Raw genomic sequence first — 26,239 nt, forward strand, 5'->3', positions numbered from 1 at the left:
GGTCTGCATGTACCAGCTGAGCCAAAGGGCCTATTTCATGTTATATGATCCTGAGCAGACAATAACATTGAAAAATGTTCATTAACGGTAAACCATGGCACAGGACACAGTCACAGAATAGAGGGGTGTCCTTTTAGACCAAAGATAAGGAGGAATCTCTTTAGCCAGAGAGTGATGAATCTGTGGAACTTGTTGCTGTGGAGACCAAGTCATTGGGCATATTTATGGCAGAGGTTGATAGATTCTTGATTAGTCAGGGCATGAAGGGATACGGGGAGAAGACAAGGGATTGGGGCTGAGAGGGAAAATGGATCAGCCTTCAAAATCAAAGTTGGAAGTAAAATTTATTATCAGAGTGCATACATGTCACTACATACAACCCTGAGATTCTTTTTTCTGTGGGCATACTCAGCAAATCTATAGAACAGCAAATGTAAACAGGATCAATGGACACAAACTATGCAAATACTAATATAAATAAATAGCAATAAATAACAAGCATGAAATAACAAGATAAAAAGTCCTTAAAGTGAGACCATCGGTTGTGGAAACACCAAAAGCAGAACGAGTGTAGCTATCCCCTTTTGTTCAAGAGCCTGATGTTTGAGGGGTAGTAACTGTTCCTGAACCTGGTGGTGCAAGTCCTGAGGCTCCTGTACCTTCCACCTGACAGCAGCAGTGTGAAAAGAGCCTGGCCTGGCTGGTGAGGATCTTTGATGATGGAAGCTGCTTTCCTATGACAGTGTTTCATGTGGATGAGCTCAATGGTTGGGAGGGAGGGTTTTATCCATGATGTACTGGGTCGAATCCACCACCTTTTGTAGGATTTTCAGCTCAAAGGAATTGATATTCCCATACCAGGCTGCAATGCAGCCAGTCAGCACACAGCTAGAGGTTTGCCAAGGTTTTTTGACGACATGCCAAATCTCTGCAGGCTCCTGTGGAAGTAGAAGCACTGTCGTGCTTTCTTTGCAATTACGTTTATATGTTGGATTCATGACAGGTCCTCTGAGATAGCGATACCCAGGAATTTAGTTACTGACACTCCCCACCTCTGATCCTCCAATAATTACTGGCTCATGGACCTCTGGTTTCCCTCTCCCGAAGTCTATAATCAGTTCCTTGGTCTTACTGACATTGAGTGAGAGGTGGTTGTTATTACACCACTCAGCCAAAATTCCAAACTCGCTCCTGTATGCTGATTCATCACCCCCTTTGATACAGCCCACAACAGTGGTGTCATCAGCAAACTTGTATATGGTGTGGAAGCTGTACAATGCCACACAGTCATAGGTGTAGAGCAGAGCAGGGGGCTAAGCACACATCCCTGTGGTGCTCCTGTGCTGATGGAGATTGAGGAGGAGATGTTTTTGCCAATCCAAGTGAGGAAATCCAGAACCCCATTACACAAGTGGGTATTGAGGCCCAGGTCTTGGAGTATACTGATTAGTTTTGAGCCATGATACAATGGCAAAGCAGACACAATGGCCTAACTCTGCTCCTATATCTTATGGTCTAAATATTAATTTTTCCAACTAGAAATCTATTTAGTCTGCAAATTTAAGAACAGGGCAAAAACAGAAGAAACTAAAATGTCATTGAAAACAATTATTTTTAAATCCACTGCATTTTAGGAATTTACATGCACTAATATAAAACATTTTTTAAATGCTAGAGCTTACTAAGCAGTAACAGTGGTTTATTAATCCATTAAAAAATTGTTCATATCTCATGCATCAAAGGCCAGGGTATAGTACCATGAGAACTGTATGTAAATACCTCATGTTCTGAAGAAGGCTGCAAAACTACATAGCCCTGGTATTTGTGTATTATTGTCATGTGTACAGACCATAAGTTGAAAAACTTATTATTAAATCGAGGTAGTAAAAAGAAAACAGAATGCAGGAGGTAGTGCTAGTTACTGAAAATGCAGTGATAGATAAAGTGCAAAGGCCATGAGGAAGTAGACTGGGAGTTCAAGAGTTCAACCTTGGTTGGCACGGTAGTGCAGTGGTTAGACACCACTTTACAGAACCAACAACCCAGGTTCAATTCCCGCACCACCTGTAAGGAGCCTGTACGTTTTCCTCATGACAATGTGGGTTTCCTCCCAGTCCAAAGACATACTGGTTGGTCGGTTGATAGTGATTGTAAACTGCCCTGTGAATAGGCTAGGATTAAATTGGGGGATTGCTGGACAGCATGGCTTGAAGGTGTAGAAGGGCCTATACCACGCTGTATCTCAATGAATGAAAAAAACCGCCTTTAGTATGAGAGGTTCATTTAAGAGTCTGATAACACTGGCCTTGAGTCTGGTGGTTCAGGCTTTTTTTTAATCTTCTGCCCAAAGGCAGAGGGAAGAAGAGAGAATAATTGGATTGGGAAAGGTCCTTGTTATGGTAGCTGCTTCCATAAGGCAGCAGGAAGTGCAGACAGAATCAGAGGAGGGGACACTGATTTGCACAATGACAAAGCTGCTATCACAGTTCACTGCAATTTCTTGCAGTCTTGGGCAGAGCAGTTAGAGAAACAAGGAATCACTGACAATAACCCCTGGGTTCCTGTGCTTCCTGCACACTCTAGACCTTGCTTCACATTCATGTTGGCATCCCTAGAACTTTAAGTTATGATAATTTTAAAGTAATGTTGAACCTCCTTCTACAATTTCTTCCAAGTGCATTCAAGATCAGAACAACTGAGTTAAAACAATCATCTCTCCCCTCCGGTTCTTTTCCCAATATTATAAATCTGTGATTAGCAATACAACTTATGGATCTCTGCTTCCCACTAACTCTATTAAAATCCTTTAAAATTTTCAACACTATTAAATTACCTTAGGTAATGGGGTGGAGATACCAAAGGAGATAACAGGCACTCCTTCCCTCTGCTAGCCTGCTGGTCACCCTTGGTCAAGGTGTAGCACCAGCTTAATCCCTGCTCCCTCCCTTCTGATCAGGGTCACCCACATGAGAGCAGGCAGGTGGTCATATGAGCAACTGGTGCATTATCACAAGTCTTGGTTATGTGACCACTGGCACCAGGCAGAAGAGTGTTGATAATGGCTGGGGTCATCTGTCTTGTATAACACAGAAGAAGGCAATGGCAAGCTAGTTCTGTAGAAAAATTTGCCAAGAACAATCATGGTTATGAAAAAACTATGATTGCCTACACCATACAACACGGCACATAACAAACAAACGAGTAAATTACCCTCAAAAGTACACCCCTCCATAGAAGAACTCTCAGGTGCCTCCAGTGAACTGAGCAGTGACTCTCAGTCCTCACACTAAGCCCAGAATTAGACATAAAACACTAGCAAGTGCCTAAACAGTGGTTCAGTAGTTCTAAAGTTTCCACACATCACAGAACAGGATGATTGGTAGTCAAGCTGCTAAACCATCAAGTCTGGCCAGGCAGCCAGCTCACTGACAACTGCAGCCATTAGCATCCATTCATTCGCAAAAGCAGCGATTGAGTGGCAGCAGATCAGAAGGTTCCACAGCCTAGCTTGATCCAACTGTCAAGCAAAACAAGCTTTCTAGGAAGGGCTAATGGCCTGTGATTGGGTTGAAAAGAAGCCTGGTTATTTTCCCTCTCGCCCCCCCCCCCCCCCCCGTCTAACCACAGAAGGAACGCCCAACAACAATCTTGCCTTAAGTTAGCTAACTCAGTACGGGTATGGGCCATCCAGTCTACATGGCTCAAAGTCAACACCAAGACATTGGAATACAACTTGTATTTTAAAGCAATTTATATCATGACTTTTACAACCTCAGGACATCACACAGTCAATCCAGTACTTTTGAAGTACAGCCTCTACAGTAATAGAAGAAACACAGCAGCCAAATTCAGTTACCCTAAAAACAGTAATATGATGGATAACAATCAGATCATCTACTCTGGATAGGTTGATTGGGACAAACATTGTCCAGAGAACTGAAACTCCATTCTTCAAAGTCTACTCATCCAAGAGGTACACAAGGCCTCAGCAGAATGCCTCATCTTGAAAATGGCATTTAAGACCATACAGTACAAAGTGAGGCATCAATAGATTAATAGAACAGACTAATATCCAACCTGTGACAAGAGGTTTTCAACATAGGCAAGTGCAAGTCATTCACACTGGCCCCAAAAGGAACAGATCAGAATACTTGTTCAATGATGAAAACTGTGAAACAATGGCGGTCTAAGATCCCTGGACACAGATCACTAAAACATTTTTTAAAAATGAAGTGCAGATAAATAATCAACATGGAGTTTGCAGGATTGGGTATTGCTGACAAAGCTAAACTTCCTAATTACCCTGGCCAGGCACCTCCTGGAAATACTGCCGTTCTTGAGGTTTAGTGGGAAGCAAAAGTAGATCAGAGAGACCTGAGAGATGGGTGAATGGTACGGGTTCATTCTTGGGCAGCTAAGTGTTGGATAACCTCAGGTTTACAAAGATAACATGAGGAAAACAGGGCTGGAATGTACTGAAATAATCAAGACCAAGTTAACAAAATTACAATAAGATTTTCAACAGCCAGATGATACATGGATGGGGTTAGGCAGTTAGACATGGAAATAAGTAAACAAGAGATTTTAAAGATGCTGGAAATCCAAAGCAACACACACACAATGCTAGATGAACTCAGCAGATCAGGCAGCATCTATGAAAGTGAATAAACAGTCAAGGTTTCAGGCTGAGACCCTTCATCAGAACCAGAAAGGTAGGGGAAAGATGCCAGAATTAAAAGTGGGGGGGAGGGGAAGGACAGCAAGCTAGAAGGTGAAGCCAGGTGAACGGAAAAGGACTGAGCATTTTATTCCCTATCCCCACTCCCGTTCCAACATTGAATATTTATTCTTTTCTATCTAGATGTTGCCTGGTCTGCTGAGTTCGTCCAGCATTTTGTGTGTGTTGCTTGGATTTCCAGCATCTGTACATTTTTTCATGTTTGTGGCAGTTTTAAAGGCAAGATTAATAGAATATTGATAAGAAAAATTCAGGAATTTGTTTTTTCACATGAATTTTAAGGGAAATGCAGGTATATGGCTCAAGTCACGGGTCAGCATCATTGCAATGAAAGGCAGAGCATGCTAAATTACCTACTCTTCTTCTGATTGCTATTCCTCAGCAATGCCCTTGAGTGAGCCTGAATTATGTACTCTAGTCTCAGGAGTAGCACTTGAATTCGTAACCTTTTTGAGTCCAAATCAAAATTATAACCACTCGGTCACATTTGACAGCTTGTTCTCTATAATTGTCGGAGAAATTTTCATTCAATGATGGAATAGACTGAGACACCTGTTGTCCCGTGTCTTTATACTGTTCCACATTGAAAAACTTTGTGATAATGGCCATCTGGGACAAGCCACTTTGATCTGAAATTACTCAATCTGGAAACTAACTCAGTTTCCCAACCTGGTTAATGGCAGGGGTCCATGACATTAGAAAGGTTGGGAACTCCCGTTCTAACTTATCAACGACTTACAACCTCAAGGGGAACCTAAATGTGGTCAATTATTCGGCTAGAAAAGTAAAGAAAACCTCAGAACCACACAAATACATCCATCCATCATCAGATCCGCCACCAGCGTTCTCTCAGCGCCCAGCAGGACAGAGTGAGTCATCGAGCAACAAGGCCCTGTTTCTTCATTCATGCTACTATCCACGCACCTTGTCAATATACAGCGCTGGCTTTCATCCCAGCACTCTTCCCTTGCCTTTCTCCAGGTCCTGCACTTTCACTCACCTCTCCCCAACCAGCATCATTGGCGCTCTTGTCAAAAGCTTTCCACTGTATCTCAAAGCATGTGATAATAATAAACCGAACCACTGCAATTGCTTTTCCCTTTGTCTCCCCTCCCTCCTCCCGCCTTTTGCCCCGCTACACTCCATTCTTTCCCCTCCCCTCTCCCTAACCCCACCATCACTCACTCTCACGCTGTGCGATCAGCCTCCGGGACGAGCACCGACAATCACTTCCGCCCTGCTTCGCGTCACACCAATAACAGTCCCCTGAACGCGCCGCGCATAGACCCTATTCCGAGCTGTGCATCAGGAACTTCGTCCCCTGAACTTCCGTCAATCGTTACAACAGCGCGGCCGAGGCGAACGATTTCCAAGTTTGCCAAACAAAATGGCACAGAGGAGTAATGTGAAAGAAATCATTGTTAACTTGCTTTGGAAAAGAAAGAAATGTTTCTATATGAGGAATCTCACTAGCGAAATGAAGTACAGCCCGAGGTATAAAACTAAATTTACTATTAACTTTTCAACGTTAAATCATTAATACTGTAAACAGCTATAGGGCCAGGTTTTCGGTTGTAGTTGAAGATAAACCCTTGGTGAGAAGTTATCGTTTTAAAAAGTTAACTAGCGGGCTGTCCCGCAGCTGGCTCGAAGGAAAGAGCTCAGTGTGCTGTTTCCATCACAATGACGCCGTGTGCTGGAATTGTTTCCTGAACGCCCGTTATCGCAACTCAGAAAAAGTGGCCGGGAACATCGTCGATTATGAACAGAGCTGTCCGTGGTTGCTGCCCAAGGCGTTGTAAGAAGGAATTACTACGCTGTTTATGCGACGCCGTCACGTTTAACGTACCGACTGATAAATAACCCATTGTAGAGCGTAAGTTTGGGAGGGGTGAAAAGGATCTGACCCGAAACGTCAACCATCCTTTTCCTCCGCAGATGTCGCTCGACGCGCTACAGTTTGTTCGTCGATATAAAGCATACCGTGTAAGTGCAAATAACCGAACATTAAGTTAGCAATGTGGGGTTTTCGACCACCTGCTGCACTTCAACATCACCCTTTCACAGTAGTGTGGCTGAACAAAAACCATTCCGAACAAAATCATATGCCGATTTACGAGAGGGTGACGGGTTACGGAATATCCAATTGTGGAATCGGTATAAACACACGAGATTCTGCAGATGCTGGAAATCCAGAGCAACGCACACAAAATGCTGGAGGAATTCAGCAGGTCAGGCAGCATCATAGCAAGGAATCGAGTCGACGTTTCGGGCGGAGACTAATAGTTACATCGGACTATGTAACTCCATCGAGTTCCCGATGGAAAGTTGCAAGACACAGTCAAGATATTCGCTGAACGAGCAGAACACTTCAGTGAATCGGTGATTCCAGCCTATCTGCTTAATGCATGAAATAATAAATACTGTAGCTTGGTTTAACCGATCCCAGCACGTTCAAAACCACGGTGCCAGCAGTGAAGTGCGTTCAAATTAAAACGGAAAATGCTGGAAATACTCAGCAAGTCGGGCATATTCTGGGGGGGAAGGCCTCAGATGGAAGCCCTTTATCAGAATTTAAGATCCTTTTGGTGAATCCTCTAGTAATCAGTCACAAAAGAACGAATTCCCACTTGGATCTGCAATGGCACCAACACTGAATCTAAAGCAGATACAAATGGAAGTAGTCTACCGGGGCTGAGGTCCAATAGGTGGCTGATCCATACTGAATCCTGTGGATTAATGATCACATTTCGCTTAATCTGATCCACGAAGGAAGCGTGGGTACCTGTTTGACAAAACTGATCCCTTTTAGGATCATTAGTAACCAGCACTTATCAGCAATCCATGTTCCAATTAATGAGTAACTAGCACCCAGAGTGGAGACAAGCAGCTAACTGGACTCTCAGCCTATACTGTACTTGTGATGGATGAGCTCAAATGCAGGGTCCTTTCCCTGCTAGATTACTTTATGACTACCCCATGTGGGGAATCAACTGGTAGCAAGTCCTAACTTTGACTCCCATCCTGAATAAGTAACACACATAAAGTGCTGGAGGAACTCAGCAGGCCAGGCAGCATCCAGGAAAAGATCACAGTCAACGTTTCAGGCCAAAACCCTCCCGCAGGACTGGAGAAAAAAGATGAGGAGTAGAATTGAAAGGTGGGAGGAGGGGAGAGAGAAACACCAGGTGATAGGTGAATGGGGGGGGGGGTGAAATGAAGAGTTGGGAAGTTCGTTGGTGAAAGAGACAGAAGGCCATGGAAGAAAGAAAAAGGTGGAGGAGTGGAGGAGCACTAAAGGGAGTTGAGGGCGGGCAAGGAGATAAGGTGAGAGAGGAAAAAAGGGATAGTAAATGGTGAGGGGGGGTCATTACTGAAGTTTGAGAAATCGATGTTCATGCCTTCAGGTTGAAAGCTACCCAGGTGGAACATAAGGTGTTGTTCCCCCAAGCTAAGTGTGGCCTCATCACGACAGTGGAGGAGGCCATAGATGGACATATCAGAATGGGAATGGGAAGTGGAATTAAAGTGCGCGGCCGCTGGGAGATCTCACTTATTCTGGCAGACGGAGCGTAGATGCTCGGCCAAGCAGTCTCCCAATCTATGTCAAGTCTCACTGATACATAGGAGGCCACACCGGAAGCACCGAACACTGTAAATGACCACAACAGACTCACAGGTGAAATGTCCTGCCAAAGGGTTTTGGCTCATAACGTCGACTGTGCTTTTTTCCATAGATACTGCCTGGCCTGCTGAGTTCCTCCAGCATTTTGTGCATGGTGCTCAAATTTCCAGCATCTGTAGATTTTCTCTTGATGGTGAATAAGTAGTTCAGGTCTCTAACATTGATCCATTTGGGATTCGGTAAATGACTGGTCCCTCCACGGTGGTGTCTGTGAGGATCAGTTCATCAGTGGTTCATTTAAAGATGAGTTAGTAAATAAATCCTAAAAAGTTGGGAGGTCATGTTGCAACTTTATGAAACTCTGGTTGGGCCACACCTAGAGTACTGCACACAGTTCTGGTCACCTCACTGTAGGAAGGATATCGGGGCTTTGGAGAAGGTGCAGAAGAGGATTACCAGGATGCTGCCTCGTTTAGAGGACATGTGCTATCACAAAAGGCTGGATGTTTTCTCTGGAGTGGCGGAGGCTAAGGGGAGATCTGATAGAGACTTATAAGATTATGAGAGGTGCAGATAGAGTGAACAGAGTGTATCTGTTTCCCAGGGTTGAAATGTCTAATACCAGAGGGCATTGAAGGTGAGAGGAGGTAGGTTCAAGGGGGATTTGAGGGGTGAGTTTTTTAACTCGGGAGTTGTGGGTGCCTGGAATGCGCTGTCCGGTACAGTGCTAAAGGCATTAAAGGCTTTTAAGAGATGTTTGAATAGGCACATGGACATGAGGAAGAAAGAGGGATTTGGACATGGTGTAGGTAGGAGGGAATAGTGTTTGGGTGTGTTTGATTTGCTTTTTAGATGGTTCAGCACAACATTGTGGGCTGAATGGCCTGTCCTGTGCTGTACTCTTCTATAGTCTCTAACAGTGGTTCATTTAAAGACTCTTTAGCAAGTAAGTCCTAAAATAAATTCATGTATGGATCAGTTAGTGTTTTTCAGATCAGTTGATGGCAACAATGCTAGTTACACTATTGTGAATTGACTTTTCTGTGCTGTGGTGTAATAGTTTCTCTCTGATTCATTCCACTTGTTTACCTCTATCAAATCTCCCCTCATTCTCCAATGCTCCAGGGCATAAATTCCTAACCTATTCAACTTTTCCCTATAACTCAGGTCCTCAGTCCCAGCAAAATCCTTGTAAAGTTTCTCCAACTCCTTCAATATTATTGATTACCGAGCATTATTGTTGTTCCATTCTCAAGAACTGCCTCCTACAATTCCCCCCCCCCCCCTTCACTCTTACACTTCTTTTCCTTTCTTCTGTCCGGTATCTCCCTCTACACTAATTTCCATCTTCATTTCCCTCTTTGTCCCCTTCCTGTTTTACAGTTGCCCCATCTCCCTCCAGTTGTTCCTTCAATGTGATCCACTTTCTGCTCTAATTTGTCCTCTGTATTCACCGTCCTCATTTCCCCACGGGTTTTTCTAAGTCTAACTCCCATGTTTCATCCCTTTTCTACGTGCATCTGCCCACCATTTCCTCCATGCTTCATTTGCCTCTTTCTTCTTCTTCCTCTGTTCCCTTACCCTCTAACTATAACCTTTTTTCTCTCTGCACCTCTGTCTGTCTCCTCCATCCTCTGCACTCTCTACTGTACCCTTTCTGCATTCTCTCCCCCTCTACATTCTGCCTTTTTCCTCTGCACTCTCTACCTCACTCCTCCTTCCTCTGCACTCAACTTCTCTTTCCTTACTGTGCTCACTACCTTCCCCCTTCCCCTGCACTCTACTCCTCCCATCCTTCCATTACATTCTCTTCCTCTCCCCTTCAACTGCACTCTCTCCCTCCAGTCCACTTTTTCTGCACTCCCCTCCCTTTTCCTCTTCCTCTGTTTGCTCTTATTCCAACCCCTCCCTTTGTGCTCTCTCCCTCCAGCTCCTCTGCACTCTCTCCCTCCTCAGCGGAATGGGTACAGAGCGGAAGCCATCTCAACACACACACAAAGTGCTGGAGGAACTCAGCAGGCCAGGCAGCATCTGTGGAAAAGAGTAAACACTCAACATTTCGGGCCAAAACTCTTCTTCAGGACTGAGAAGGAAGGGGGGGGATGCCAGAATAAAAAGGTGGGGGGAAGGGAAAGAGGCTAGCTGGAAGGTGGTAGGTGAAGCCAGTTGAGAGGGAAAAGTCAAGCCATCTTGCTGGCCCTGCCCTCGTCTCTGGAATACCGGGATAACAACAACTATGTCACAGCTCTGCCTTCAATACCACAACCCCAAACAAACTCAGAACCTCTGAGCCTTGTGTCCTTGAATTCCTGACTGACGGACCGTAGTTAATAAGGACAGGGAGCTACACTCCTCCACAGTTACTGTCAACACCGGTGTCCTGTAAGGCTGCATCCTTTGCCTTTACTATACTCCCTGTACGCGTACGACCGAGTGACCAAATTCTGCTCTAACTCCATTTGTGGGTTTGTATACGACATCACCAAAGTGGGTCCCATTTCTAATAGCGAGGCAGAGTAAAAGGAGGAGATACAGAGCCTAGTGTTATAGAAACAACCTTCCCCTCAATGTGAACTAAACGATGGTCATTGACTTCAGGAAATGGGATGCAAAACACAACCCTATCTGTACAAGGGCACTGAGGTGGAGGTGGTTGATTGCTTCAAGTTACTAGGTGTAAAAATCATCAAGAATTTGTCTTGCTCCAACTGTGTAGACACTATAACCAAAAGCACTACTTAAACCCAACTTTGTCTTTGACAGCTTCCTCAGAAGACTAGGGAAATCCAGCATGTCCCTCACTATATTTTACGGCTGTGCTACATGAGGCATCCTATCTGGATGCGTTACAGCTTGGTGCGGCAAATGCTCTGTTCAAGTCTGCAGGAAACTGCAGAGCATTGTGAATGCAGTCCATTCCATCACAGAGACCAACCATCCCCTCTGTCTACACTTCCCACTGCTCTGGGAAGTCAGCCAGCCTCATCAAGGATCCCTCCCACCCTAATCACTCTCTCCTCCCCCTCTTGCTGAGCAGAAGGTACAAAAGGCACCATTGATTCTGGTGGTATTAAGCTTTTGTGTCTTCTGCTCAACAACTTCCATGCCGCTACTGTATTATAAAGTTCCTGAATGGACTTTCCATAGACTAAGGATGAACTCTTGATCTCCCAAACAACCTCATCATGACCCTTGCATCTTGTTATCTACCTGCATAGCACTTTCCCCGTAACTGTAACTCGTCACTACCTCCTCTCATAGATGCTGTCTGGCCTGCTGAGTTCTGCCAGCATTTTGTGTTTTTTTATTAAATTCTGCCTTCAGTTTTTACTATCTCAATGTAATTAGATATTCTGGATGGCAAAACAAAAGCTTTTTACTATACGTGTGCCAATAATAAACAGATCCAAACTAAACCTCTCCACTCTCCCACCCTCTCCCTCCCCTTTCCTCTGCAATCTCCAATTCTCCCTCTTCGCACTGCACTCTCACCCTTTCACCCTGCCTCTGCTCTCTTTACCTCTCCCCTGCTCCACCACTCTCCCTCACCCGCCCCCTCCCCCCGAATCTCCGGTCTCTTCCTCTCACCCTCCCTCTGCTTTCTTCCTTTCTCTCCCTTCCTCTTCTCCCTTCCTCTCTCTCCCTCGTTTTTCCAGCATTCCATTTTCTTTCCACAATACTTTTTTTCTCTCTCTCATCACTCCTTTTCCTCGCTTCTCTCTACTCTATTCACTCAATCTCTGCCTCCTCCCTGCCCCAGGTGTTACTTCCCGGCTTTCTCTCTTTCCCGTGTGTACTTCGGAGGCTGAGCCACCTCCAGGTGTGTGTGTGTGTATGTGTGTGTGTGTGTGTGTGTGCGCGCGTGTGTGTGTATACGGCAGGGGAGGGGGAGGACGAGCTGCGGATGAAGAGCTAAACGCAACCCTGCATCCAGGGAGGTGAAGCTTGAACGAGAAAGACCCCGGAGCGCCAAGGAAACCTTGGGACTGTCCGCAGACCTGCTGCTGCAAAGGAGATCCCACGTTTGACAAGCACCCCTTCACCCCCCCCCCCACCCACCGACAAAAAACAACCCCAGCAACATGCAGCTGAACGGCGGCTCCAGGGAGAGCGGCGTCGGTGCGGCAGTCAGCAAAGGTTTAGCCCGCCAGGGCTGGCCTTGAATCTAGCGCAAATGCAGCCGCAGAGGACGTCAACGGTGCCGAGCACGGAAAACGGTATCCCGGGCCCGGGAGAGGAGGCATCGGCAGAGGTCCGGGAGGAGGTAAGCCGGCAGTGGCGGCAGGGCGGTGGGCTGGGTGGAGGCGGGCTGGGAAAATAAAAGTTGGAACGGGCACATTTTGGAAATCATTGAATACAAATAATCCCCAAAGACAGTGAGCCCTGGGGAGCGAAGATGGGCAATAAACCAGCGCATCGTAAGTACAGGTGCATCCAAAAGATTGCACAAAGGAAACTCCCATGTTTGACCTGTAATACCTCATTTCACTGGGGTTCGATTTGTTTTGAGCGCTGACAATCGTTGATTTGTTCTTTAACATGTTGCCGGGATTTGGGTGGATGGCAGATGTCTGCATTTGTACGTGGAATGCAGAAACGGAAGGGGGGGGTGTAGAATGAGATTTGATTCTGGAGAGGGGAGAAAGGAAGCGGCGGGGATACCTAGAAAGAGGATAGGCTCCGTGCCAAGGAGTGAGAAGGGCTGAGAGACAGAAAGCAGAGCAAAATACATTTAGACACGCACACACAGCAAGAGAAAGGGAGACGGAGCTGTTTAACAAACGGATTAAAGGCATCACAGTTCAGGAGAGTAGAGGGAGGAGACGCTCATATCTCTGGGCAAATCGGGGTGCAGGTAGAGAGAGAGCGCGCGAATCACCCTTCGTGAGGGACTGAACCGCGAGCAGTATGATGAGGGGAGGGGGTATTGCTGGTGGGAGTATCTTGAGATGGGGCCAGTGAGGGAGGGAGGGAGGGAGAGGGAAGAGAGGACAAAAGCAAGTAAAAGGAGCAAGACAGTTCCACGCTCTCCGGGTGTCTCCCAGCCCGGGGATCTGGTCCTCCCTTGGCGGCGGGGTGTTAAACGGCGAGCTGCCGGCGACGCCACAGTTTCCTGCCTCTCGGGGAAACAGGGCGGCACCGGCGGGGAATGCGATGGAGCTAAGAAAGCGGGCTGTGCTTTGCTGGAATTGCCGTGGAACACGAGCGGGTGGTACGAGACAAGAGCCGGTGAGAGAGCACCTGGGTGAGCGAGGGAGAGAGAAGCCCGGTTGGCCCCGCACCGTTCACTGGCTGGGGGTGTACTGTACACGAACACCGCAATGTGCCCCCCGCCGCAGTTTGATGCAGGGGCCTCTCGTGTGAACTAATGGAGCGGCTAATGTACCGGGACTTCTAACTGCCGCCACCAGCTGCTTCCATCACAGTGCATCCCGAAGACATTAGCCCGCCAGTGACGCCTGCTCGGGGATATCTGCAAGAGCAAGCAATGAGGTCATCCAGAAATCAGATCACACGTTTCTGCTCCACAACGCGTTGGAATTTTACCCAAGATTGCGCTGGCTGCATTGGGTCTTATGATGCAGTGAACCCTACCGCTGTTTTCCCAAACCTAGAATTGTATTAATGCACTGGAATGTTTGCCTGCAACTCTGATGGCCCTTGACACCTTTGATGTCTTACCCGGTTTGTACATATTCCCTGATATTTAAGCCTGTCCCGGGACTGAACTCGTTCCTGGTGTTTACCCCTGTCCCGGGACTGAACTCGTTCCTGGTGTTTACCCCTGACCCGGGACTGAATTTATTCCTGGTGTTTTTACCCATGACCCGGGACTGAACTCGTTCCTGGTGTTTACCTCTGACCCGGGACTGAACTCGTTCCTGGTGTTTACCTCTGACCCGGGACTGAACTCGTTCCTGGTGTTTACCTCTGACCCGGGACTGAACTTGTTTCTGGTGTTTACCTCTGACCCGGGACTGAACTTGTTTCTGATGTTTACCTCTGACCCGGGACTGAACTCGTTTCTGGTGTTTACCTCTGACCCGGGACTGAACTCGTTCCTTCTGTTTACCCCTGAACCGGGACTGAACTCGTTCCTGGTGTTTACCCCTGACCCGGGACTGAACTCGTTCCTGGTGTTTACCGCTGACCCGGGACTGAACTCGTTCCTGGTGTTTACCCCTGACCCGGGACTGAACTCGTTCCTGGTGTTTACCCCTGACCCGGGACTGAACTCGTTCCTGGTGTTTACCCCTGACCCGGGACTGAACTTGTTCCTGGTGTTTTTACCCTTGACCCGGGATTCCACTCGTTCCTGGTGTTTACCCCTGAACCGGGACTGAACTTGTTCCTGGTGTTTACCTCTGACCCGGGACTGAACTCGTTCCTGGTGTTTACCCCTGAACCGGGACTGAACTCGTTCCTGGTGTTTACCTCTGACCCGGGACTGAACTCGTTCCTGGTGTTTACCCCTGAACCGGGACTGAACTCGTTCCTGATGTTTACCCCTGACCCGGGACTGAACTTGTTCCTGATGTTTACCCCTGACCCGGGACTGAACTCGTTCCTGGTGTTTACCTCTGACCAGGGACTGAACTCGTTCCTGATGTTTACCCCTGACCCGGGACTGAACTCGTTCCTTCTGTTTACCCCTGACCCGGGACTGAACTCGTTCCTTCTGTTTACCCCTGACCTGGGACTGAACTTGTTCCTGATGTTTACCCCTGACCAGGGACTGAACTTGTTCCTGATGTTTACCTCTGACCCGGGACTGAACTTGTTCCTGGTGTTTACCCCTGACCCGGGACTGAACTCGTTCCTGGTGTTTACCCCTGACCCGGGACTGAACTCGTTCCTGGTGTTTACCCCTGACCCGGGACTGAACTTGTTCCTGGTGTTTTTACCCTTGACCCGGGACTGAACTCGTTCCTGGTGTTTACCCCTGACCCGGGATTCCACTCGTTCCTGGTGTTTACCCCTGAACCGGGACTGAACTTGTTCCTGGTGTTTACCTCTGACCCGGGACTGAACTCGTTCCTGGTGTTTACCCCTGAACCGGGACTGAACTCGTTCCTGGTGTTTACCTCTGACCCGGGACTGAACTCGTTCCTGGTGTTTACCCCTGAACCGGGACTGAACTCGTTCCTGATGTTTACCCCTGACCCGGGACTGAACTTGTTCCTGATGTTTACCCCTGACCCGGGACTGAACTCGTTCCTGGTGTTTACCTCTGACCAGGGACTGAACTCGTTCCTGATGTTTACCCCTGACCCGGGACTGAACTCGTTCCTTCTGTTTACCCCTGACCCGGGACTGAACTCGTTCCTTCTGTTTACCCCTGACCTGGGACTGAACTTGTTCCTGATGTTTACCCCTGACCAGGGACTGAACTTGTTCCTGATGTTTACCTCTGACCCGGGACTGAACTTGTTCCTGATGTTTACCTCTGACCCGGGACTGAACTCGTTCCTGATGTTTACCCCTGACCAGGGACTGAACTCGTTCCTGGTGTTTACCCCTGACCAGGGACTGAACTTGTTCCTGATGTTTACCTCTGACCCGGGACTGAACTCGTTCCTGATGTTTACCCTTGACCCGGGACTGAACTCGTTCCTGATGTTTACCCCTGACCCGGGACTGAACTCGTTCCTGATGTTTACCCCTGACCAGGGACTGAACTCGTTCCTGATGTTTACCCCTGACCAGGGACTGAACTCGTTCCTGATGTTTACCCCTGACCAGGGAGTGAACTTGTTCCTGATGTTTACCCCGACCCAGGACTGAACTTGTTCCTGATGTTTACCCCTGACCGGGGACTGAACCCGTTACTTCGTGTTTACCCCATGACCCGGGACTGCACTCATTGCTTCGTGTTCATCCCCTGCCGGGGGCCTCACTCGTTCCCATTCCACGTACAACATTCTTCCATACCATTACGTACGTAATAGTCATCTACACCTCTGATTATATAAATCATCTGGGGAATCTTTCGATTCCATTTAGTTTATTTGATGTTAAAATCCCTGCCGGTCATTTTCACTGTCTGCAATTACGCTGACCACACAACCCAAATGGATTCCATTCTTACACTGGAATTTTTGGGGGATTTTATTTGCTTTTTGCAAGTTTATTCCACAATTACCTTCACTAACTAGGACACTACCAGATGCTGGGAACTGTATTCACCGTCCTGTATTTTATCCAACATCTGAGATTGCACACTGCCCTGAGATTTTATTTTACTTCCATTGGTTTATATTTTCTGTTTGTATATTTTCCACAGTTACAGGATACGTGATGGGGGCAGGGCAGTCACTTTCCATCGAAGGTTCTGACAGATTGTAATGAATATCTGAAGTACTCTGCTTCAGAGGTCAAGGAGATCGGTCAATGGACCCATACAAGGTCTTGATGCTCTAGCATCAGCCATCCATTTGCCTCCACAGCTGCTGCTTGACCCTCTAAGTCTTAAAGTAATTAGTATTTTGGATAAGGAACAGGCTGGTTAGACCTTACACTCTGAAATAAGAAATGCCTGATTTAGTAACCCTGTTGGACAGGGTCCTCAGGGAAGATAAACTTGCATTAAATTTCAAAAATTGCTTGGCTGAAAATAAATCCAAGCTGTCCTATCAAAACAAAGGATATTATTAAGGTATGAGGACAGGTTGGAAATCACATTAAGTCACTATAGTAAAAGGGCAGTGATTCACATTAAACTGATTTTCAGCAAATATACTGTATATTTTAATGCCATAAAGACACACAAGGAAAAATGTTATAGCAATGAATTACAGGAGAAATTATAGACTTCTGTTAAATATAAGCAAAAGTTCATAAAAAAGCAGTAGGCTTAGGAGCTGGGTGCATATTTGACATTAGCAGATAGTGATCAATAAAGACAATATAGAATATGCTATTATGTACAATTTTACCATTTTCCCACTTTATTCTCCATTTGCCAGATCTTTGCCCTCACATTTAACCTATCTATATCCCGTTGATGCTTCCTTATATCCTCATCACAAATTATTTCCCTACCTTATTTTGTGTTATCGCCAGGCTTAACAACCATACCTTTCATCCCTTCATCCATGTCTTTTAGATAATATGTAAAAAAGTTGGAGACCTCAGCACAGTAAATATATTTAAAGAAAGGTTGGATAGATTTTTGCTTAATAGGGTTATGGGGAAATGGCTGGTAAGTGGAGATGAGTCCATGGCCAGATCAGCCATGATCTTATTGAATGTGGAGCAGGTTCGATGGGTCAGATGGCCTACTCCTGCTCCTATTTCTTGTGTTCTGATGTTCTCCTATCCCCATAGCATGCTACTTGTCACATCCTGCCGACTATAGAAAGACATCACTTGTGACTACCATGTTTCCTGTTAGTCAGCCAGTCTTCAACAATAGGTTACCTCATCTGCCACCAGATTTCATTTTGACTATAATTTTTGACGTGGACCTTAACGAATGCCTTGTGGAAGTCTAACAACATTCATTGGTTCTTCTTTATCCAGAGAACATGTCTCTTCAAAGTCTCCAGTACATTGGTCAAGCAATTTTCCTTGCGCAAAACCATGCTGACTTTGCTCAATTATCTTGATCTTTTTTCTCGGTGCCCTCCTATAACAGATCAAGTTGAGTTCATTGTCAGGTTCACAGGTGTGGTGAGGTGCACAGCGAAGGGAAGGAGTGCCTTAAACCTCCTTTTGGTAGAGATAGATCTCCATCCTACCAAAATTGACAATGGAGAATAGAAATAAACAGAAAGTAACAATCCTCTCTGAATGGTGGACTGTCACTACAAGAATTCATGAATGCAGCCCAATTATGCACTATATATAAAAATAATTTGACTGAGGGAGCCAAATGTAATATTCCAATTTTATTGCACAGAATTCATTCATTGGTAATTGGTTTACTATTGCCACATGTATCATTAAAAATTAATTTGCATGCCATCAAGACAGATCATTCCAAACATTAATAGAACGTGGAATAGAACTGTTACATTTAGTTACTAAAAAAGTGCAGTGCAAGTAGACAAATAAGATGCATGGGTCAAGAGTTGGGAAATCAAGAGTTCTTCTTTATTGTACTAGAGGCCTGCTAAAGAGTCGTTTAACAGTGGAATAGAATTGAATCTGGTGGTACATACTTCCAAGTTTTTGCTTCTTCTGCTCAATGGAATGGAGGAGAAGAGAGAATGACTGAGTTGGGAAGGATCTTTGGTTATATTAGCTGCTTAGAGGCATGGGAAATGTATACAGAGTTAACGTATGGGAGGCTGGCCTTTGTGATAGACTGGGCTGTGTTAACAATGTGGAGTATTTGTTTATCTATTGAGATAGTAAATGAAGTAGGCCCTTCTGGCCCTTTGAGCCCTGCAGCCCAGCAAACCCCGATTTACCCTAGCCTAATCATGGGAAAATGTGAGCTTGTCCACTCGGTAGAAGAATCAGAAGTGCCATTTTTTTTTACATGGTGACAGTTTGGAAAATGTTTGCGTTAATAGAGACCTGGATGTCCTTCTAGACAAGCTAACTGTAGGTGAAGCAGGCAATTAGAATGACAACACACACTTTAGAATGGCAAATTGATATGTTGGTCTTCATTGCAAGATGATTTGAAGACAAAGAGTAAACAAATTCTTACTGTAATTGGTACGAGCATTGGTGACACCACAACTAGCTCATTGTGTACTGTTTTAGTCTCCTTCCTTAATATATGTAAAACTGTTTTCACAAGGCCTGACATAGTAGGTATGCGGTAAGATGCTTCCCCGGACAAGGAGTCCAGAATTAGGAGACACAGACATGAAATAAAGCCCATCTGGAGGAGAAATGAGTTCACTCAGAAGGGTGGTGAATTTTCTACCCCAGGTGGCTGTGGAAACTTTGCCACGGTTTCAAAAGATATATAGTCAGTACAGGAAAATGATACTCGGCTGGAAGATGGCCTAGTGTTTTTTTAAAATTTGGAATTGCTGTTAATAGCTGCAAATTTGTCCCTTACATGCACTTGCTCTTGTCTGATTTTATCCATTAATAGGGATGGTAATCTATTTTTTCATTATCTTAGAATTCTATCCTTTCATTTAAATTGTAGTCACCATCTGGAATTTTATGTATTATCTGGGATTGTAATATGTACCTGAGTTTTATTCTTTAAACTGGGATTATTTTAATCAAATCCATTAGATTTTATTTACGCGTTGTTCCTACTACCTGAGTTTTCATCTCTTATCTGGAATTGTGCTCACTGTCTGGGATTGTTTTCCCTGCTGGAGATTGCAGTGACTACCTGGAGCTTTATACGTCACCAGGATCACATTCTCAATGAGGACCTTTATCCATTTCCTGTGGTTGCAATAGTTCCTGGGATTTTATCTTGAGTCCAAGATTGTATTCACAATTTGGATTCAATACCTTACCTGGGATTTTACACAGTGTTTGGGATTTTTATCCTTTACTCTGGAATTGCTTTCATTTCCTAGGATTTTATCACTTGGTTTTATTTCTTCCATTATCTGAGACTGCTCCTTGACTGGGAATTTATCCCCTTCTAAAACTGCAGTCACATGTAGGATTTAGAATGATCCCAGTCCTCTGAGATTTGAATTGAATTGACATTATTACTTACATCCTTCATATACATGAGGAGTAAAAATCTATTCATTACCTCTCCATCTAAATGTGCAATGTGCAAATTATAGTAATTTATAATAAATCATATATACAACAGGATAGTCAGTATAACATAGAAATACAGTTGTGTCAGCATGAGTTAAGCAGTCTGATGGCCTGGTGGAAGAAGCTGTCCCGGAGCCTGTTGGTCCTGGCTTTTGTGGTATCGTTTCCCAGATGGTAGCAACTGGAACAGTTTGTAGTTGGGGTGACTCGGGTCCCCAATGATCCTTTTTACACACCTGTCTTTGCAAATGTCCTGAATAGTGGGAAATTCACATCTACAGATGCGCTGGGCTGTCTGCACCACTCTCTGCAGAGTCCTGTGGTTGAGGGAGGTACAGTTCCCATACCAGGCAGTGATGCAGCCAGTCCGGATGCTCTCAATTGTGCCCCTGTAGAAAGTTCTTAGGATTTGGGGGCCCAGACCAAACTTCCTCAACTGTCTTGAGGTGAAAGAGGCGCTGTTGTGCCATTTTCACCACACAGCTGGTGTGTACAGACCACGTGAGGTCCTCAGTGATATGTTTGCTGAGGAACTTAAAGCTGTTCACATTCTCAATCCCAGATCCATTGATGTCAATAGGGGTTAGCCTGTCTCCATTCCTCCTGTAATCCACAACCAGCTCCTTTGTTCTTGTGACGTTGAGGAAGAACGTTGTTTTCTTGACACCACTGTGTCAGGGTGATGACTTCTTCTCCATAGACTGTCTCATTATTATTTGAGATTAGGCCAATCAGTGTAGTGCCACCAGCAGATTGGAGCTGTGGGTGGCGAGACAGCCATAGGTATACAGAGAGTAAAGAAGGGGGCTTAGGACACAGCCCTGAGGGGCTGCTGTGTTGAAAGTCAGAGGGGCAGAGGCGAGGGAGCCCACTCTTACCACCTGCTGGCGATCTGACAGGAAGTCCAGGATCCAGCTGCACAAGGCAGGGTGAAGGCTGAGGTCTCTGAGCTTCCTGTTGAGCCTGGAGGGAATTATGAACTGTAGTCCAAGAACAGCATTCTCATATAAGCATCCTTCTTCTCCAGATGTGTAAGGATGGTATGTAGAGCAGTGGCTATTGCGTCGTCTGTCAACCGGTTGTGTATGTAAGGGAAATGTACGGGGTCCAGTGTGGGTGGTAGCATGCTGCATGTGGACCATTATGTGAGATTCTGTGCTAATTCATATTGGTGAAGAACGTATCCAGTAGTTGCAATTGTTTCCAGTACTTCCTGACTAGGGGTTTCACCCCGCTTTTTCAATTATACTTGCTTCTCAGTGTTCCAGTCTATACCCAAGCTGGAAGTTTATATCATCTCACTGGGATTGTACCTGATTTTTGGACCATTTTCTCAGCATTTGGGAATGCATCCAGAATTTGTATTAATGCTAATGCGTGATTGTGCCTGTTGTATCTATTCTGTAGCTGGTCATAGAGTTCTGAAGCATGGAAACAGGCCCTTAGGTCCAACTGGTCCATGCCAAACAAGATTCCATGCCATCTAAGCTAGTCCCATTTGCCTGCATTTGGCCTGTATCCTTCTAAACCTTTCCTACCTATCCAAGTACCTTTTAAATGTTGTTAATGTTTCCTATTTCCTCTCGTTCCACATACTGATCAACCTCTGAGTGAAAACTTTGATCCCTAGGTTCCTATTTAATGTCTACCATCTCATCTTGACTAACAAAGCCAGCATTTATTGCCCATCCCTAATTGCTCTTGAAAAGATGGTGATGAGCTGCCTTCTATTTGTCCATAACCATGAGTATCCTTGGCCTATTTTTCTACTGGGGCACTTTCCACTTCTGGGCGGTATCTTTACAGGACGGGTGATCCCAGCCATTGTCAATACTCTTCAGAGATTGTCTACCTGGCATCTGTGGTCACACAACCAGGACTTGTGATGTGCATCAGTTGCTCATACAACCATCCAGCACCGTGGCTTCATGTGACCCTGATTGGAGGGTGGGGGTCTAAGCAGGTGCTACACCTTGCCCAAGGGTACTGGAGGGAAGGAGCACCTTACACCTCCTTTGATAGAGATGTGTCTCCACCCCACCTTCTTAAACCATTGCATTTATTCTGGGGAAGATGCACCCACTCTGTTGTTGGAGAGAAAGTCCAGGAACAATAAAGGTTCAAAAATAGATTTCCAAATTAGAATGGTGAATAATTTGGAGGGGGACCTGTGGGTGATGGATCCTATCCTCCTTAATGGTTGAGGGCACAAATTTGGGAGGTGCTGTCAGATCAGTCTGTGTGTGGGGGGGGGGGTGAATGTTGTGCATTTTGTGGGTGGTTATATAGGCATCCGTTGGTCTCGAGAGACCATGAATTTGCGCCTTGGAAGGCTTGTATGGGAGACCGGCAGTTGCCCAAGCTGCAGGCCTTCCCCTCTCCACGCCACCGATGTTGTCCAAGGGAAGGGCACTAGGACCCATGCAGCTTGGCGCTGGTGTCATTGCAGAGCAATGTGTTGTTAAGTGCCTTGCTCAAGGACACAACACTCTGCCTCAGCTGAGGCTCGAACCAGTGACCTTTAGATCACTAGACCTTATCCACTAGGCCACGTGCCACTGTGCACAGTTGTGGAGGGAATGAACACTCGGGAGTGAGAGATGGTGATGGGAGCCAGTCAATTGGCTGCTTTCCCTGGATGATGCTGAGGCTCTTGGAAGTTAGAACTGCACTTATCCAATCACAAACAAGAGAAAATCTGCAGATGCTGGAAATCCGAGCAACACATACAGAATGCTGGAGGAACTCCAGAATGCCCGGCCTGGGCAGCATCTAGGAAAAGATTACAGTCGACGTTTTGGGCCGAAAACCTTTGGCAGGACTCAAAGGGTTTTGACCAGAAACGTTGACTGTACTCTTCCTAGATGCTGCCTGACCTGCTGAATTCCTCCAGCATTTTGTGTGTGTACTGCACTTAACTAGACAATTCTGTAGTGGCAAACAAACTTGGGAGCACGAGGAGGGGGATTTCCTACTGCATTATTCTGGCTATGACACTTACCTGGCTGATCTATTTGAATATGTCATGACACAGGAAGAAACCAGTTATCCCATCAGATCCATCCCATCAGTCCTTTTCCTTTTCTTATTTTCCAATTAAATGCCTTGCTGAGCCATTTCAGAGAGTTAACCAGATTGTTGGGGTCTTTAGTCAAAATACACCAAGCTTCCTTTTCCATTTAAGATTATTGTCACAGGAATACATATCCATGAAAATAAGCTTACAGCAGCAACATAGTACATTGCAAACATAAATTATATACACTACAAAATAAACATAACAATGTCAGTACAAGTTGGGAGAGAGAAAGCTGAATTCCCGTTCACTGGCTTCAGGGTCACCATACCTGGCTCCAGCTTATTTCTCTAATGCACTAATATTGCACAGTTGCCTTACTGGGATTAAATTTATTGTCTTGGCTTCTGAGTTACTTTATGTGCGAATAAACCACTACACCCGCTTCATCTGAAATTATTCTTACATTTTGGCAAATCATTTTCAGCTGTTTCACCGATTACCTTCCCTGCAAAAATTAAGTTGTCTGTCACACAAAGCCAGGCAGCAGCGGGGACTGTGCGGGGGGCACGGAGAATACGGGCAGGGTGAGAAAACAGGCAAGGGCATGGAAGGTGGAGTCTAATGCAGAAAGAAAGTGAGGCCATCCTCATTGGTAGAGAAAGAGAAGGCTGTTACTTTCCGAAATGGTGATGGATCGTTAGGTGCTGGTGTCCTGAGGGATCTGGATGTCCTTAGAACATAGAACAGTACAAGCATTTCAACCCATGATGTTGTGCTGAACTTTTATCCTACTCTAAGACCAATCTAACCCTTCCCTCCCATATAACCCTCCAACTTTCGTTCATCCATGTGCCTGTCTAAGAGTTTCTTAAATGTCCCTGATGTATTTGCCTCTACCACCACACCTGTCAGTGCGTTCCATGTACCTACCATGCTCAGGATTAAAAAAAAACATGCCTCTGACATCTCTATAACTTCCATCAATCACCTTAAAATTATGTTCTCTCATATTAGCCATTTTCACCCTGGGCGAAAGTATCTGACTACCCACTCTATCAATGCTTCTTATCATCTTTTCCACCTCTATCAAGTCATCGCTCATCTTTCTTCAGTCCAAAGGACTGAAGAAATAGCCCTGGCTTTCTCAACCTACCCTCGTAAGACATGCTCTCAAACCAGATGAGACTGCATCTGAAATATTGTGTAAAGACCAATCTCCCTAAATAAAATGGATACACTTACAATAAGAGGTGTACAGAAAAGGTCCACCAGTTCAATTTCTAGGATGGACTGCTTGGTCCTATGAGGAGAAATTAAGCAAACTGGACAATTGGACCCATTTAGAACAACAGGAGATCCCACTGAAGTGCACAAGAATCTTAAGGGACTTGTGTAAGTAAATGTGGACTTAGTGTTTCCCTTGGCAGGGGTGAAAGTCAGCCTTTTAGGATAGAAATGAGAAGAAATATCAGATTTGTGAACACTTGAATTCTCTATCGCAGAGGGCTAGGGAGGCTTAGATTCAAAAGTCTATACTGTCTTTGTACATTATGAGTAATGATCCTAGTACTGAAATTGTGTTGACCACCCCTACCCTTATCCTTCCCCCTGAACTCTGTTTTCTGCCTTGGAGTCGACCAGCAATCAATTCTGCTATCTATATCATTAATTCACATTCTCTGATGTATTCTTTCCAAATTATCACATCAAAGACCTTTTAAAAATAGATAAATTCTATCTACTGCAATGCCATTATCTACTCTGCAAAAAAAATCCATAATGTTGGTCAAGCAAAACTCCCTTTTGATATCTGCCAACTTGTCACTTTTATACTTGTCACTCTTACAATTCTTGTAATCTCTCTGTTGGTAGACTTTCCACTGTTCTCCCTACTGCCTCCCCTTCTGCTGAGACTCTTACAGCACCTTCCTCCATGACGAAGAGTAATACAAAGCGCTCACTTTCTATACCAGCAGTGTCTATGAGGCTCTGTATCAATTATTTTGTTTTCATCCCTTGTTGCTCGGGTTATTACCTAGAAGGTTTGAGGAGTATTTGGAGTTCCCTTTTATACTTTCATTTCCATTCTCTGAGTCTCTCTGTCTTATTTTCCATTTTTCTTCTCTTGGCTTCCCATATTCACTCCAGTTCTCATTTGACTTATTCATCTATTGTAATTCATACAATCCTGTATTAATTATCTCTTTTATTACCCAGGGAGCCCTGGTTTTGATTCTTTTACCTATACCTGAACCATCTCTTTTTACAATTCACCTATTACACAGTAATAGTTTTACCTTATCAATACAGTGGATTCCGGTTAATTGAGCCATCAGTTAATTGGGCAGTCACTTATTTGGAACATCTCTTAAAGAACAAAAACTAATCAAGAAAATTGTCAGGATTCCTTTCATTTACTTGGTAAACTTTACGCCGCTTAATAGTGGTAGGAAACTATTGGCATACTGGTTCTAATTACTGTCAGTCTTGCCCACTTGTATGGCTGTTTTACACTACAGCATGGTTAGAGCTTTTAGATGCCATCAGTTGCATGTGTTTGCGTTCAAAAAGCAGTGATTCTTGTCACTGATAGTTAGCAAGAAATAAGCAGTAAGGCAATTTGGAACTGTTTTGCTCACGGCGGTTTCAAGTATTCAGACTCGGAGATGCCAGAAATGATCGGGAGTGAAAATGAAACAATTTCACTACTTCAACAAGTTAGGAACAATGAACAATTTGAAAGTATCAACAATCATCTTGCATGTTACAATGGGAATTGAGATTTGGAGGATGCCATCATTGATAGCATTAAAGGCAATTCATTATCTGCACTAGGTGTCCTTTCTGATTTTGTTCAGTGCATACACAGGATGAATTCCTCTGCTGATAACTATTAGGAACTAATACACAGTTTTATAGTACTGTAGCACTATTGGTAGTGTCCTAATTTGTTCTGTATTTCATTTAAATGAATAATTTGTTACTCAGTTTGTCTTTTTTACCTTTTTAATTTCATGAAACTTCAGCTAATTTGAGCAGCCGCTCGAATGAGCCAAAATATACTGGTCCCAATATGTCCCAATTAACTGGAATCTGCTGTATTTGTTTCCACTTTTCTTGCCATCCCACTGAATTCAGTCCTCCTTCAATAAGGAGTTCT

At 45.0% G+C, this 26,239-nt stretch overlaps 2 protein-coding genes across 7 annotated transcripts in view; one reads left to right on the forward strand and one right to left on the reverse strand.

The window, feature by feature from the left end:
• Window positions 1-6,025, reverse strand: part of rpap1 (RNA polymerase II associated protein 1) — a 150,545-nt gene extending 144,520 nt beyond the window's left edge. For 2 of the 3 annotated variants that reach the window (XM_073040307.1, XM_073040304.1), the window contains exon 1: window positions 5,924-6,025. The gene's annotated coding sequence lies outside the window, so the exon portion shown is untranslated. Of the gene's footprint in view, window positions 1-5,662; window positions 5,765-5,923 lie in introns of those variants that run through there. The other variant, XM_073040305.1, reaches the window with a different exon arrangement.
• A 5,989-nt stretch (window positions 6,026-12,014) lies between these two features.
• Window positions 12,015-26,239, forward strand: part of LOC140725186 (transmembrane protein 151B) — a 52,551-nt gene continuing 38,326 nt past the window's right edge. Inside the window, exon 1 of one of the 4 annotated variants that reach the window (XM_073040310.1) lies at window positions 12,015-12,627. In XM_073040310.1, coding sequence (XP_072896411.1) covers window positions 12,538-12,627 — 90 coding nt within the window. In that variant the 5' untranslated portion in view covers window positions 12,015-12,537. The remainder of the gene's footprint in view (window positions 12,628-26,239) is intronic. The other 3 variants (XM_073040311.1, XR_012098293.1, XR_012098295.1) reach the window with 3 other exon arrangements.

The sequence above is a fragment of the Hemitrygon akajei genome, chromosome 3 (genome assembly GCF_048418815.1).
Source record: "Hemitrygon akajei chromosome 3, sHemAka1.3, whole genome shotgun sequence".
Taxonomy (NCBI): domain Eukaryota; kingdom Metazoa; phylum Chordata; class Chondrichthyes; order Myliobatiformes; family Dasyatidae; genus Hemitrygon; species Hemitrygon akajei.